Source organism: Chiloscyllium plagiosum, unplaced genomic scaffold (assembly GCF_037043375.1).
Source record: "Chiloscyllium plagiosum isolate Xiang-an unplaced genomic scaffold, Cpla_swu_hap1 HiC_scaffold_30, whole genome shotgun sequence".
In the NCBI taxonomy this organism is placed as follows: domain Eukaryota; kingdom Metazoa; phylum Chordata; class Chondrichthyes; order Orectolobiformes; family Hemiscylliidae; genus Chiloscyllium; species Chiloscyllium plagiosum.
In genome coordinates, this window is record NW_028270168.1 from 44,359,659 (window position 1) to 44,373,119 (window position 13,461).

The 13,461-nt window shown below is 40.6% G+C and overlaps 1 protein-coding gene across 4 annotated transcripts in view; it reads right to left on the reverse strand.

Annotated features, from left to right (window-relative positions):
- Positions 1-13,461, reverse strand: part of epha10 (EPH receptor A10) — a 610,046-nt gene that overhangs the window by 37,661 nt on the left and 558,924 nt on the right. For all 4 annotated transcript variants that reach the window (XM_043717893.2, XM_043717892.2, XM_043717890.2 and 1 more), the window contains 3 exons: positions 7,572-7,775; positions 2,503-2,652; positions 1,770-1,963 (listed from right to left, as the gene is read on the reverse strand). In XM_043717893.2, coding sequence (XP_043573828.1) covers positions 1,770-1,963; positions 2,503-2,652; positions 7,572-7,775 — 548 coding nt within the window. The remainder of the gene's footprint in view (positions 1-1,769; positions 1,964-2,502; positions 2,653-7,571; positions 7,776-13,461) is intronic.

Here is a 13,461-nt window from a genome sequence, read left to right on the forward strand (position 1 = left end):
AGACCATACTTGTATGCAGTATTCCAAAAGTGGCCTCACAAATGTCCTGTGCACAAAGGAGAAGGAGGATCAATGCTCTGAGAGCTTTGGAATTCTCTTCCACAGTTGGTGGTGGTGGCTGGGTCAATGTATATATATTCAAGGATGAGTTAGACAGACTTTCAACCTATAAGGGAGTGAAGCGTTATGGGGAAGGTAGAAAGGTGAGGTGATAGTCACATCAGATCAGCACAATCCTATTAAAAGTTACTCTGGCTCAAGGAGCCAAATGGCCCATCTATGGTTCTGATGTTGTTTTAATAATTGTGTGTCTCACAACCATAAGCTCTTCAGTAACTACATCACCAGTGAAATCAGATTATTAGAGGCATTAATGGCTATCATGTCACCATGGTGATGGGAGGGTAAAATGCACAACTAATTGTCCTATTTTATATCATCACAACATTATTTCTTGCATTTGTCATGTATGGCGTATCTCTTGAGCCGTGAAGTCAATTTCCTTTCCTCATTAGTTTAAGTGTTTAAATCTAATTGGTGAATAATGGAAGAAGAAAATAAACAATCAAGGTTTTCTAACGTTTTGTCCCTGGTACAATTTGCTCCCTAATTACATTCCATCAACAACAAAATTCTACTCAACTGTAAAAACAAAACTCACACCATTTGAATTTCTCATTCATCACTCAAGACAGAAGGCAAGGAATGAAGGGGAGACACAGGAAGGAGACAGCAAGAGAAAGCCACTTGGTGGTGAAGGAGGAGTGGGGAGATACCCAGCTGAGAGTCAGGGCTGGCCCCTCACTGCTCCTTCAGGGATTGGGAGGGAGATTTAGCGTTTGCTATGCACAGTGACCAATCTGATCAGACATGAACTATAGTGCAAGAAATCCACAAGCCTGAATCCGTTACAGAATTGAAGTTGTTTCCACTGATTAACATTATATTTGACCCACCTGCTCACAACGGGTGAGATGTCTGACATGAAAATATTCTTTCATGAATGGCAATCATTATAAAATATTGTCATATCAGGGCTAGGTGCAAGTGCAAGTGTTAGAGGAGATATCCATTGAAACACGCACAGATCATGCAGTGCATGGATTCAAGTCAAGCTAAAAATCCCTTGAGCTTCTTCATTAATGTGATTTAAAAGCATTCTTCAGAGGAACAGTTCTGCACTGTCCCTTTCTCAGACTAGATAGCCTTGTGATTTATAGGAATGAGGCTGTGGTAGGTCTAATGATTTCTGTTAAGCATTGAGACATTTGATGCTTTTTAAACTTGCATTTATAAGGTACTGTTTCAAAACTGCCCAAAACACCATCTATATCCATTCCACAGGAATTGATAAATAAAGGCTGCATTGCAACCCAGGTACCAAGGCCAGTAGAAGGATTTCAAGGATTAAGGAACACAGATGTACATTAAACAAAAATCTCTTAAATTTATGTTTCACACAAGAATGAAGTTGAATGAGGAATAGTGCATTGGTTCTAAAGTCATTTACATTTAACATATAGTTAACACATTACTACCGAAACAGATGTTACATCCATAAATATCAGGTTAGATGCTATCAAAACAGAGCAGATGGTAGATGATTAGGAAATCACAAGGGGACTTTAATGGTGAAATCTGCATGCACTAGTTCCATCATCTCTAGTAAAACAGTACATAAATAAAGCATTGTAAACTACCATATGACTATCCTAAGGTCTAAGTCCATCAAACGTAGGCCAAGCGCAAGGCTCAGATTGGGAGTTTACCTGACGCAGCCATTGGGAATGGTTTTCAGGCTTTCGGGATTGCGTCCCATCTTGTTAAGGATGCTCAGAATCTGTGCAAATTTGGGCCGATCATTGCGATCCTTCTGCCAACACTCCAGCATGAGCTGGTGGAGTCTGGACGGGCAGTTCATGGGAGCAGAGAGACGAAAACCTTCTTCAACCGCTTTAATGACCTGAAACGGCAAACACTTTAAGACAGAGGTCCCAGAGATTGTGAAAATTTACAATCAGCCACAGAGGGAGTTGAATCTGTGCCAAGCTACAAACACTTTCATTATTCTTTTGCTACTAAAATTAGATTAGATTAGATTACAGTGTGTGGGAATAGGCCCTTCGGCCCAACAAGTCCACACCGACCCGCCGAAGCGAAACCCACTCATACCCCTACATTTACCCCTTACCTAACACTACAGGCAATTTAGTATGGCCAATTCACCTCTGTGCAGAATTCTCCAAGACAAAATTATGCATCTGAATATCCTCTAACAATAACATCCAATTGCTAACCATACAGTTAGCTGGAAGACGATTGTATCAGAAAATCTAATTACATTGCAAGCAATCAAATATGACATGCAGATCTGATACTAACAACAGATTACGTCAAACTGTCCTAATGGTGAAGTTAAACATTCACTCTTCTGCAGTTTGCTGAACCTTTGCTCAAAATTGAGTGATAATTACACATTTAGGATCCAACCACGCGACTTACATCTTGGTTAGACATGTCCCAGTAAGGTCGTTCTCCATAGGACATCACCTCCCACATGACTATCCCGAAACTCCAGACATCACTGGCTGTGCTGTATCTATGGTACTGGATGGTTTCTGGAGCAGCCCACAGGACAGAGGTTTTTCCACCCTGTTTCAGAAAGAATTGGCAGACAAGGCTCAATTTTGACACTGCTGGAATCTATCACCATAAAGCATACAGTAGGATCTACAGCAAGACACATCCTTTGAGCTTTTCTCTCTGTCTAGATAGAAGGAAAAGTAAATATACCACAACTGCACAGAGGGGATATTTATCCCATTTGTGACTTACTGAACTGGTGTCAAGTTTGAATACCTTTTAGTTTATCTTTGGTATGTTTGATGCTGATTTCTGCATTCAGCTTTGTGAGTCACTCCTCAGGAAGAACATATGGGCTTTCAAGGGGCACAGTACAGATTCACCAGCATGACTCTGGAACTCATAAGGCTCAACTGTGAGAACAAATGCATTGATGTGAAGACAGAGATTGACTGGTGAGCTAATTAAGATGAATAAGTTTGTCAAGGTCAATAGGATTAATTGCTGTTGGGTGGTGGCAAGAAAAAGAAGGCATTGACTTCAAGTTTGAGTTGAGGGGGTTCGGGGTGATATCAGGAAGCACTTCTTCACAAAAAGAGTAGTCATGTCAATTAAGAACACTTTCTACATTGAGATTAATTGACTGTTGTTTGGCTAGAATACTAAGGGTTATGGAAACAGACAGGTAGATGACATTAGTAGAAAGATCATTCAAAACGGAACTGAATGATAGAACAGGCCTGAGGCCTCCTCGTTTTTCTGTGCTCCTGAAAAAATTATATGATGAAAACGTCGAAACACAGGGAACGTAAAAGTTTGAAACAGAAGAAAAAGCACTTGCATTTCTGTGATCTCAGGGTAGTCCCAATGTGATTTAAACCTATTGAAGGACTTTCTGAAGTGTAGTCATTGTAATGATGTAGAAAATGCAACATCTATTCACTTGCACAGCAAGGTCCTAGAAATTGGATTTAAGAGGTCATATTACAACTGTACAGGACATTGGTCAGGCCACTATTGGAATACTGCATGCAATTCTTGTCGCCCTGCTATAGAAAGGATGTTGTGAAACTTGAAAGGGTTCAGAAAAGATTTAATAGGCTGTTGCCAGAGGTTAACTATAAGGACAGACTGAATAGACTGGGGCTGTTTTTCCTGGAGCATTGGAGGGGTGGTCTTTATAGAGGTTTATAAAATCACGAGGTGCACAGATAAGGTAAATAGACAAAATCTTATCCCCAGGGTGGGGCAGTCCAGAACTAGAGAGCATAGGTTTATGGTGAGAGGAGAAAGATTTAAAAGGGATCTAAGGGGCAACTTTTTCATGCAGAGGGTGGTGCGTGTACAGAATGAGCTGCCAGAGGAAGTGGAGAAGGCTGGTATAATTACAACATTTAAAAATCATCGGTTATGAGTACATGAATAGGAAGGGTTTAGAGGGATATAGCCATAATGCTGGCAAATGGGTCTAGATTGATTTGTATGTTGATCGGCATGAGCAAGTTGGATCAAAGGGTTTGTTTCTGTGCTGTGCATCTCTGTCACTCTACATAGCAATGTGATAATTATCAAATAATCCTATTTGTTTTTCCAAGTGATGCTAAATGCAATTAAACATTAAAATTAATTTAAAATTATGGGTTTCCCTTTCAGAACAGAGATGAAGATAATTTTTTTCTCTGTCAGAGAGCTGTGTGAGTTTTTAAACACTATCTCAGAAAGTGGTGGAGACAGAGTCATTGAATAATTTAGAAACAGAGGTAGACAGATCATTGCTAGGCAGGGGATTCGAGGGTTGTTAAGGGGGATTAGATGGGAATGTGGAATTTGAACCACAGACAGATCAGTTGGCGATCTTCCTGAACGGCAAAATAGTTTGAGGGGGTGAATGATCTACTTCAGATCCTAGTTTATCCTATTGGTCAGGAGACCTTCCCTGACCTTCTAGCACCATGCAATCCTCTCCATTCATCCAGGAGAGTAGATGTGACAACATTTAAATGCCTCATCCAAAGGAAGGCATTTCATTGGTGCAGTATTCCCTGCATCTCTGAAAGTGCAGCACTCCATTAGCACTGCAGTGGAGTGTCAGTGCAGAGTTTTGTCCTCAAATCCTTGGAGCTTGGTTTCAATCCATAACCTACAAACTTGGGGAAAGCTGGCTCAAGAACATTACCCTCGCTAAAGACTGATGCTCATTCTGTCACTGTGGACACAAATAAAGGAGAATGATCAATGAGAATCATTGTCATGAGGGATGTTGTTTGTTTAAGCAGTCATTTTTATGGGTTTGTAAATTATACTGAAGAGTATTATAGATGTATGAGAATACTGTGGCAGACAAAATGCTTGCTTCATTAAGTGAGTTTGGAGAAAACGTGTTTCCAAATCCTTTTCTCGTGCCCTATCAGAACAGTATACAAGACACCACAGCAGAGATGATCACAGAATGAGCTTTAGTGTTACAATAAAGGTGACTAATTCATTAGTATAAACCACAAAGTTATTCAGAAACTGTAGGAAATTGGTTGCATGAAAACAGGTTACAATCTTAATAAAATTACTCGCTGTTCCTAGTTTAGAAATTCTGGATGTAAAACAGGAATTTCACTTTCAGCTACTCTGAAGAAATTAAGCTGCTGCCCACCTGACTTACAAGCACTGACTTGCTTTTCAGGACCTTGTTAAATAAAGGATTTCTCACCTAGATGCTCCTTCTGTCACAGAAATAATCTAAAGCTGGAATCTACAGCTGGCTGATTTCCTCAGGCTGAAATTTCCCAGCGATTGTAAATTGTAGGAGGAAAGGAGGGGCTTTTTTCATCCAGTAATTAATGAATTGCTGGATTACTCAGACATGATTTGTAAGAATGGCCTACAATGAAAAATTAGCAGCCAATCATCAGCCAAATAGTCCTTTAATATTGCTTAAGTGGGTAATGAGCCATTAAATATTACGTGAAGCCTTAATCAAGCTGTGACATGTGCAATTTTTGGTGTGGTTATCTGAAAACCAACACAGAGAAAGCAGATATTAAAACAAAGCCTTTTATTAAAAGGTTTATGCCCTCTTTGTTCTAGAATGTTGATCTAATTGGATTTGATTTATTATTGTCACATGTCCATAAGTACAGGGAAACGTTTTGTTTGTGTGCAGTACAAGCAGATCATAACATACAAAGACCACAGGATGATTGAATAGAGTGAGGGATGCAAAGTTACCACTGCAAAGAAGGTGCACAAAAATCAAGATTAACATTAGATTTGAAATTTGAGAAATACTTTTACAAGTCTAATAAAAGGAGTTTAGTATGTCTTCCATTATTGATCAGAATATTGAGTACAGGAGTTGGGAGGTCATGTTGTGGCCGGACAGGACATTGGTTAGGCCACCACTGGAATATTGCGTGCAATTCTGATCTCCTTCCTATCGGAAGGATATTGTGAAACTTGAAAGGGTTCATAAAAGATTTACAAGGATGTTGCCAGGGTTGGAGGATTTGAGCTATAGGGAGAGGTTGAACAGGCTGGGGCTGTTTTCCGTGGAGAGTTGGAGGCTGAGGGGTGACCTTATAGAGGTTTATAAAATCATGAGAGGCATGGATAGGATAAATAGACAAAGTCTTTTTCCTGGGGTGGGGGAGTCCAGAACTAGAGGGCATAGGTTTAGGGTGAGAGGAGAAAGATAAGGGGCAACTTTCTCACACAGAAGGTGGTGTGTGTATGGAATGAGCTGCCAGAGGAAGTGGTGGAGGCTGGTACAATTGCAACATTTAAAAGGCATTTGGATGGGTATATGAATTGGAAGGGTTTGGGGGGATATGGGCCAAGTGCTGGCAAACGAGACCAGATTAAGTTGGGATATCTGGTCGGCATGGATGGGTTGGACTGAAGGGACTGTTTCCATGCTGTACATCTCTATGACTGTCTGACTCTGTGTCCAGTGGAAAAAGCCTGGGCAAAAGAGCTCCATTCTGGACTAAAATCATGAAGCAATTCTTTCTATACACAGGGCTGCAGAAATCTGCATTTCTCACCCAAAATGTGGTGGATCAGTGCTTCTCAAATCTTTTCCCACTACAAGCCCATTTTGAGGCTTGAAAATTGTCCTGAATGCAATATGAGAGTATGAGTACAGCTGTTCTATCTCCATTAGAGAGTTCCATGTTGCCTGCTGCTGTCTCAGAGTGACAACCTCAAATTTCAGCCTGTGACCTCACTGACAGTCCCCAATTCACTTTGGCAAGTCTTGTTGTAGTGCCAAGAGGTCAACTGAAATACCTGAAACTGACAAATCAAATTGTAATCTATAGCTTGAGCAAACACTGGCAAACCCAATAGATTTTTATTAAATATGATTAATGGGGATAGATCAATGGCGATAGAGGCCATTGGTTAGGAGAATCCTCTATGAAGGGACGTTCCCAGATTGGTGTAGTGCATCTTGTATATGATACACACTGCTGTCACTGTGCCATTGTGTAGAGGGAGAAAATTTTGAAAAGGGGTGCCAATCAAAGGGGAGAGAGAGGGGGAGAAAGAGATAGAAAGAAAAGAGAAAGAAAGAAAGGAGAAAGAGCAAAAAGTAGAATACAAAGAAAAATGAGGGAAAGTAAGGGGGACAGAGGGAAACAGGCCTAAAGCCGATTTCGTGGAAGGCAAATAATGAACAAGATTGCAAGGGAACAAAGGAGGCCTTCGAGTTAAGTTGCCCATTTTTTTCAAACTTTGAGTACAAAATTTGGATGCAACTAAAAGGATGAAGGAGGATTGAAGCAGCAAACAAAACAATCAAATGAACTTATATAAATTGCACGAAATGTTGCTATGCTGATATGGAAGTTCTTTCTGTTACAATCGAGATGATGTAATGTGGCATATTTCAGATGGGGCCCAGTATTGATGTCTTTTTTTGATGCGAGGGTCGCAATAAGACTTCAAGATGTCTTTAAGATGCAGGACAGCTGTTTGATGTCTATTCCACTCACCATAGTTGTGAACACCGAGTCCACCTTCTCTTCATGTGCCTGCCGGAAGCCTGCCACTTTACACACCAGATTGTTGTTGACCAGGATTTTGTGGGCTGCCAGGATTTTGTGTACGTAGCCCATCTCGGAGAGGTACTTCATCCCAGACGCTATTCCACACAGCATGCCAATAAGCTGAATAACTGTGAACTGGCCCTCATGTTTCTGCAGAAATAACCCATCAATTTATCATTTTACTTGGATGGAAACAATCATTAATACAACAACAACAACATACAGTACGTCACAGTGAGCAGCTACATTCCATTTCTTCCAAATTGTTTTGGGCTTAAAACCATCTCCAGATTGTTGAGGGAGGCGGAGAAAGAAATTCATGGATTTTGTTGACAGAAAGGTCAGGTCAGGTCAGTTAAGGTTGTGTGTGTGTAGGCGGGTTTTGTACTTTTGTAAGAGTTAGAGTGGATTTCAATCCCTTTAACCTGTGCTGGGTAACAATGCAGGCTAGGGAGTTGAGACTCTCCAAAGTATCAACTTGAATTCAGAGTTGGCAGCTTTTTTTCAGATGGGAGGTGACTGACAATTGGAAGTTCAAACTGTCCATGTGATTCCTGGGGAACCAGTTCCTAGGGACTTCCAAATGGTTCCCTATTACACCTCTCACAGTATATTACCACAACGGCTGTTTAAGGTCTTGACCTAGGTGTTTGGATCCAGCCAAAAGATAAACAAAGTCCCTATATTGAGAGTGGCGCCCGCCCATCTCTTTCAGATATTGACCTGAATGACGCCTGAGATTAGCGGGAGGATTTTAATCCACCTCCTTACCGTTGACAGTCAGAAATTTTGAAATTACTCCTTAGAATGACAAGACCACTGTGTGAAGTTTTCCCTTCAACTTATATATAACCAACTCTCTCTCTCTTTCTAATGGACAGATATGTCTATAGGCCTTTGTGGCCAGTGATTAATTATTTTTACCTTTCACAAACTAAACACACAGTCTAGGCCTTTATAGTGCTAGATATATTGTCGAAGCTTTCAAAAAAAAATACAAGTCACCAATTGAGTTTCTTTCTGAGAATAGCTCACAGTAGATTGTCATTGTCCTGCCTAACGATCACACTTGTTTGGATAATAACAGTAATTTCTGCGCTTTTCCTGCTTTTTCTATTTTGGTTTTTGGGAAGAGAAGCTATTCTGGCAGTTGGGCAATGCGTCTTGTTAAACCACGGCTATACTGTTTTAGAGGAGAGATTTGACTCTCAACATAAATTCTGGCATAAACATGTCTGCAAAAAGGAAAAAACATGTAAATTTGTATTTTCATAGCTTGTTATTGAATCTATCGGGAGCATTTCACATACAATGATTTAATTTCAACCATTTCTAGGCAGTTATTTAACACATAGCAAGGTTCACAAACAACCTCACCTCCACATTTTAGTGACACAGGACACTTTCTTGCACATTTTTCCATGCTTTTTTAAAAATAACTGCTGGATCAGACAACTGGAATTCTTATCATTTTGGCAGCAACTTCATCCCAAAACTACAGTGATTCAGCGAGAAAACGCTGTGCAGAGCAACGAAGGGTAGACCATAAATGTGGCCTTGCTTTTAAAAAACCTCACTTCCCAAAATCAAAGAACACAAATTACAGTGAGCTGATTGGCCACTAAAAATAGTTTGAGCGGCCAATGTGGGTGCAGACAAAAGCCGGCTCCCTGTTCTTTCTTTAATGGTGTCAGGAAACCTTAACTATATGCCTGAGCCACCAGAATGGACAAAAAGGAAGACAAGAGTTTATCAATCTCAGATTTAAAATGAGGTTGCACTATTAATATGCATGTGGAACATGAGTTCAAACATTAACTGTCTTTTGGGTGCAGCAGTTTTTCCCAATTCCACTCCTGAAAACTCTGCTCTCTATTTTAGTCCATCACTCCCCAACCTGAGAAAATAGCCTCTCGCTGTGTACCTAACTCCTTAAAATTATTCAAATAAGAGAGAAATGGATATTTAAAAGAATATCAGATCAGCATGACCCTATCAGAGAACAACCTCAGTTATTCGACCATCAATTATCCGGATTTTGGATTATCTGATTGTTCAGATAATTGAAGTTGTTCTGTAAATTGTAGAGCACACTTGAGGGGCTGAATAGCCTATTGCTGTTCCAATCTTTTATGGTCTTATGATATATGTGAGCAAACCATTGAAAGTAGTTGGTCAGTTGGAAAAAGTCACTAGAAAGGAAGACAGGATCCATGGTTTGATAAATCAGATAATAGAGTATGAAAATGAGATAAAGTTATGATAGGATTAATATCCCATTCCACAGAAGTGATTCTGGATGCAGGTTTGTTTGCTGAGCTGGAAGGTTTGTCTTCAGATGTTTCGTCACCGTAGTAGGTAGTATCTTCAGTGAGCCTTTGGATGAAGCACTGGTGGTGTAGCCCACTTTCTTTTTATGTGTTTGAGTTTCCTTGGGTTAGTGATGTCATTTCATTTACTGTTCTTTTTCTCGGGGCGTGGTAAATGATCCAAGTCAATATGTTTGTTGATAGAGTTCCAATTGGAATGCCATGCTTCTAGGAATTCTCATGCACATCTCTGTTTGGCTTGTCCCAGGATGGATGTGTTGTCCCAGTCGAAGTGGTGTCCTTCCTTATCTGTAAGGATACTAGTGAGTGGGTGATGTCTTTCTGTGGCCAGCTGATGTTCATTATTTCCTGGTGGCTGGTTTTCTGCCTGTTTGTCTAATATAGTGCTTGCTACAATTCCTGCAAGGTGTTTTGTAAATGACATTAGTTTTGCTTGCAGTCTGTATAGGGTCTTTCAATTTGGTTAGCTGCTGTTTTAGTGTGTTGGTGGGTTTGTGGGCTACCGTGATGCCAAGGGGTCGAGTAGTCTAGCAGTCATTTCCGAGGTATCTTTGATGTAGGGGAGAGTGGCTAGGGTTTCTGGATGTGTTTTGTTGCTCAGAAATTGACGGACTGTGTTCACTGGGTACCTGTTCTTTTTGAATACACTGTATAGATGGTTTTCCTCTGTTCTGCGTAGTTCCTCTATGCTGCAGTGTGTGGTGGCTCGTTGAAATAATGTTCTGATGCAGCTTCGTTTGTGGGTGTTGGGATGATTGCTTCTATAGTTCAATATTTGGTCCGTATGTGTTGTTTTTGTGAAGATGCTGGTTTGAAGTTCCCCATAGACTGTTCACTCGACTGTGATATCTAGGAATGGCAGTTTGTTGTTGTTTTCCTCCTCTTTAGTGAATTTTGGTGACAAAATATCTGAAAACGAGCCTTCCAGCTCAGCAAACAAACCTACATCCAGAACCTCAACCTGAGCTACAAATCTTCTCAAAATTCGCTAACAGCTATGGGCACAATATTCTAAAACAGGCTCGAAAATGGGAAACTGATGCCATTGGACAGAACACCACCTGCGAACAGCTGTACTTCCTGCACGAATGCCTAAAGAAAAATGTACTACCTAAATATCTAAAATACAAACTTCCCCTTATCATCCCACTAGCCAAAAGAATAGCAGAGCAATATGGCCACAGACTGCTTAGAGAAATGATTAATGATGCCCACAATAGACTCCATAAATACAATCGGGAATTTTGCGCCAAAAGACTTTACTCACTAATACAACAGACTATGAATGGACAGACACAGTACAAAAGGCCATAGACATTAGACAGTGACAAACACAGAAAATGAAAAAAATAACTAGACCTGCAGCAAAAACTAGACAAGCTTATGCAAAATAACAACACTGACAAAACAGAAGCATGGGTAAAAAACCTATCTGACTGAACCTTAACAGACACTGAAGTAAGAGGATTAAATTACAACTTCCAGGATGTGGACAAGAAAGATTTCTTAACAGCATTAGAAACAAGACTGAAAGACAACTAACTCACAGAAGAAACCTAGCAAACCAGACAGACAGACAGCTGCACCAACATTAAGCAGGATAAAGGAAGGAAACACGCTCAATACACAGGAAAGAAAAGCACTAGAAAGACTAAAATTGTTATCCTGCAGACAAAGGACGCTTGACAGTCATTTTAAATCAAAGTGACTACATTGAGAAAGTGAACACACTACTTGCAGATACCAACACTTACCAACAAGTGGCGATAGACCCGACCCAACTAGAGAACCGAATCACAACCCTACTCAAAAATAAACCTCAGAAATCTGGAGAAATAAATAAGACTGACTTCCAAAAATGAAACCAGACAGATCCAACACACCACGCTTCTCTGGATTACCCAAAATTCACAAACCAGGAGCCCCCCTCAGACCCATAGTTTCGCTACTTGGAACACCAACTTACAGATTGGCCAAGCAGCTACACCAAAGACTAAAACACTTAGTGGAAGACTCACACCACTCCATCCAATCCACCCAAGAATTCCTGAAGACCATTAAAGACACCAAGATAGAAGAGGTCTCCTTTGATGTAACAGCTCTGTTCACATCCATCAACATCAACCTGACCAACGAAACACTGACTGCACTATTAGCAGAACCAAAGACACATACACCAAACATTACCAACTTCATCAGCAAGGACAATATCGTCAAGCTAGTGGACCTATGCCTTACCACCCACTTCACCTTAAACAACAAAACCTACAGACCAATGGAACCCCCATGGGATCTCCGATATCAGGGTTCTTAGCAGAGGCAGTAATGCAGAGACTCGAACAAACAGCTCTGCCAACCATCCAACCTAAGCTTTGGGTCTGCTTTGTCATCACTAAACTAGACAAATTAGAAGAAGCCTTCAAGATCATCAATAATACCCTCACTGGCATAAAATTCACTAAAGAGGAGGAAAACAACAACAAACTGCCATTCCTAGATGTTACAGTACAGCAAACAGCCAATGGGGAACTTCAAACCAGTGTCCACAGGAAAGTAACACATATGGATGAAATATTGAACTACAGAAGCAATCATTTCAACATCCACAAATTAAGCTCCATTAGAAAATTATTTCAAAGAGCCACCACACACTGCAGCACAGAGGAACTACGCAGAGCAGAGGAAAATCGCCTTGACAGTATATTCAAAAAGAACGGGCATCTAATAAACACAGTCCGCCGATTTCTCAGCAACAAACCCAAACAACCCAACAACCCAAAATATGTCCAGAAATCCCTAGCCACTCTTCCCTACATCAAAGACATCTCGGAAATGACTGCCAGACTACTCAGACCCCATGGCATCATGGTAGCCCACAAACCCACCAACATACTAAAACAGTAGCTAAAGAACTTGAAAGACCCTATACAGACAAGCAAAACTAATGTCATTTACAAAATACCTTGCAAGAACTGTAACAAACACTACATTGGACAAACAGGCAGAAAACTAGCGACCATGATACATGAACATCAACTAACCACAAAAAGATATGACCCACTCTCATTAGTATCCTTACATAAGGATGGGGAATGACACCACTTCGACTGGGACAACACATTCATCCTAGGACAAGCCAAACAGAGACATGCATGAGAATTCCTAGAAGCATGACATTCCAACTGGAACTCCATCAAAAAACACATTGACTTGGGATCCCATTTACCACGCCCTGAGAAAAAAAAAAGAACCGGAAATGACAATCATTATGGGAAATGGCATCGCCACAGGAAATGACATCATCAAACCAAGAAAACCCAAACACCAGTGCTTCATCCGGAGGCTCACTGATGATGTTACCTAATATGGTGACGAAGCATCTGAAAACAAACCTTCCAGCTCAGTGAGCAAACCTACATCCAGAACCTCAACCTGAGCTACAAATCTTCTCAAAGCTCACTAACAGAAGTGATTAGCGGTGTTTTAATCTGAGGGAGAAGTTGAAA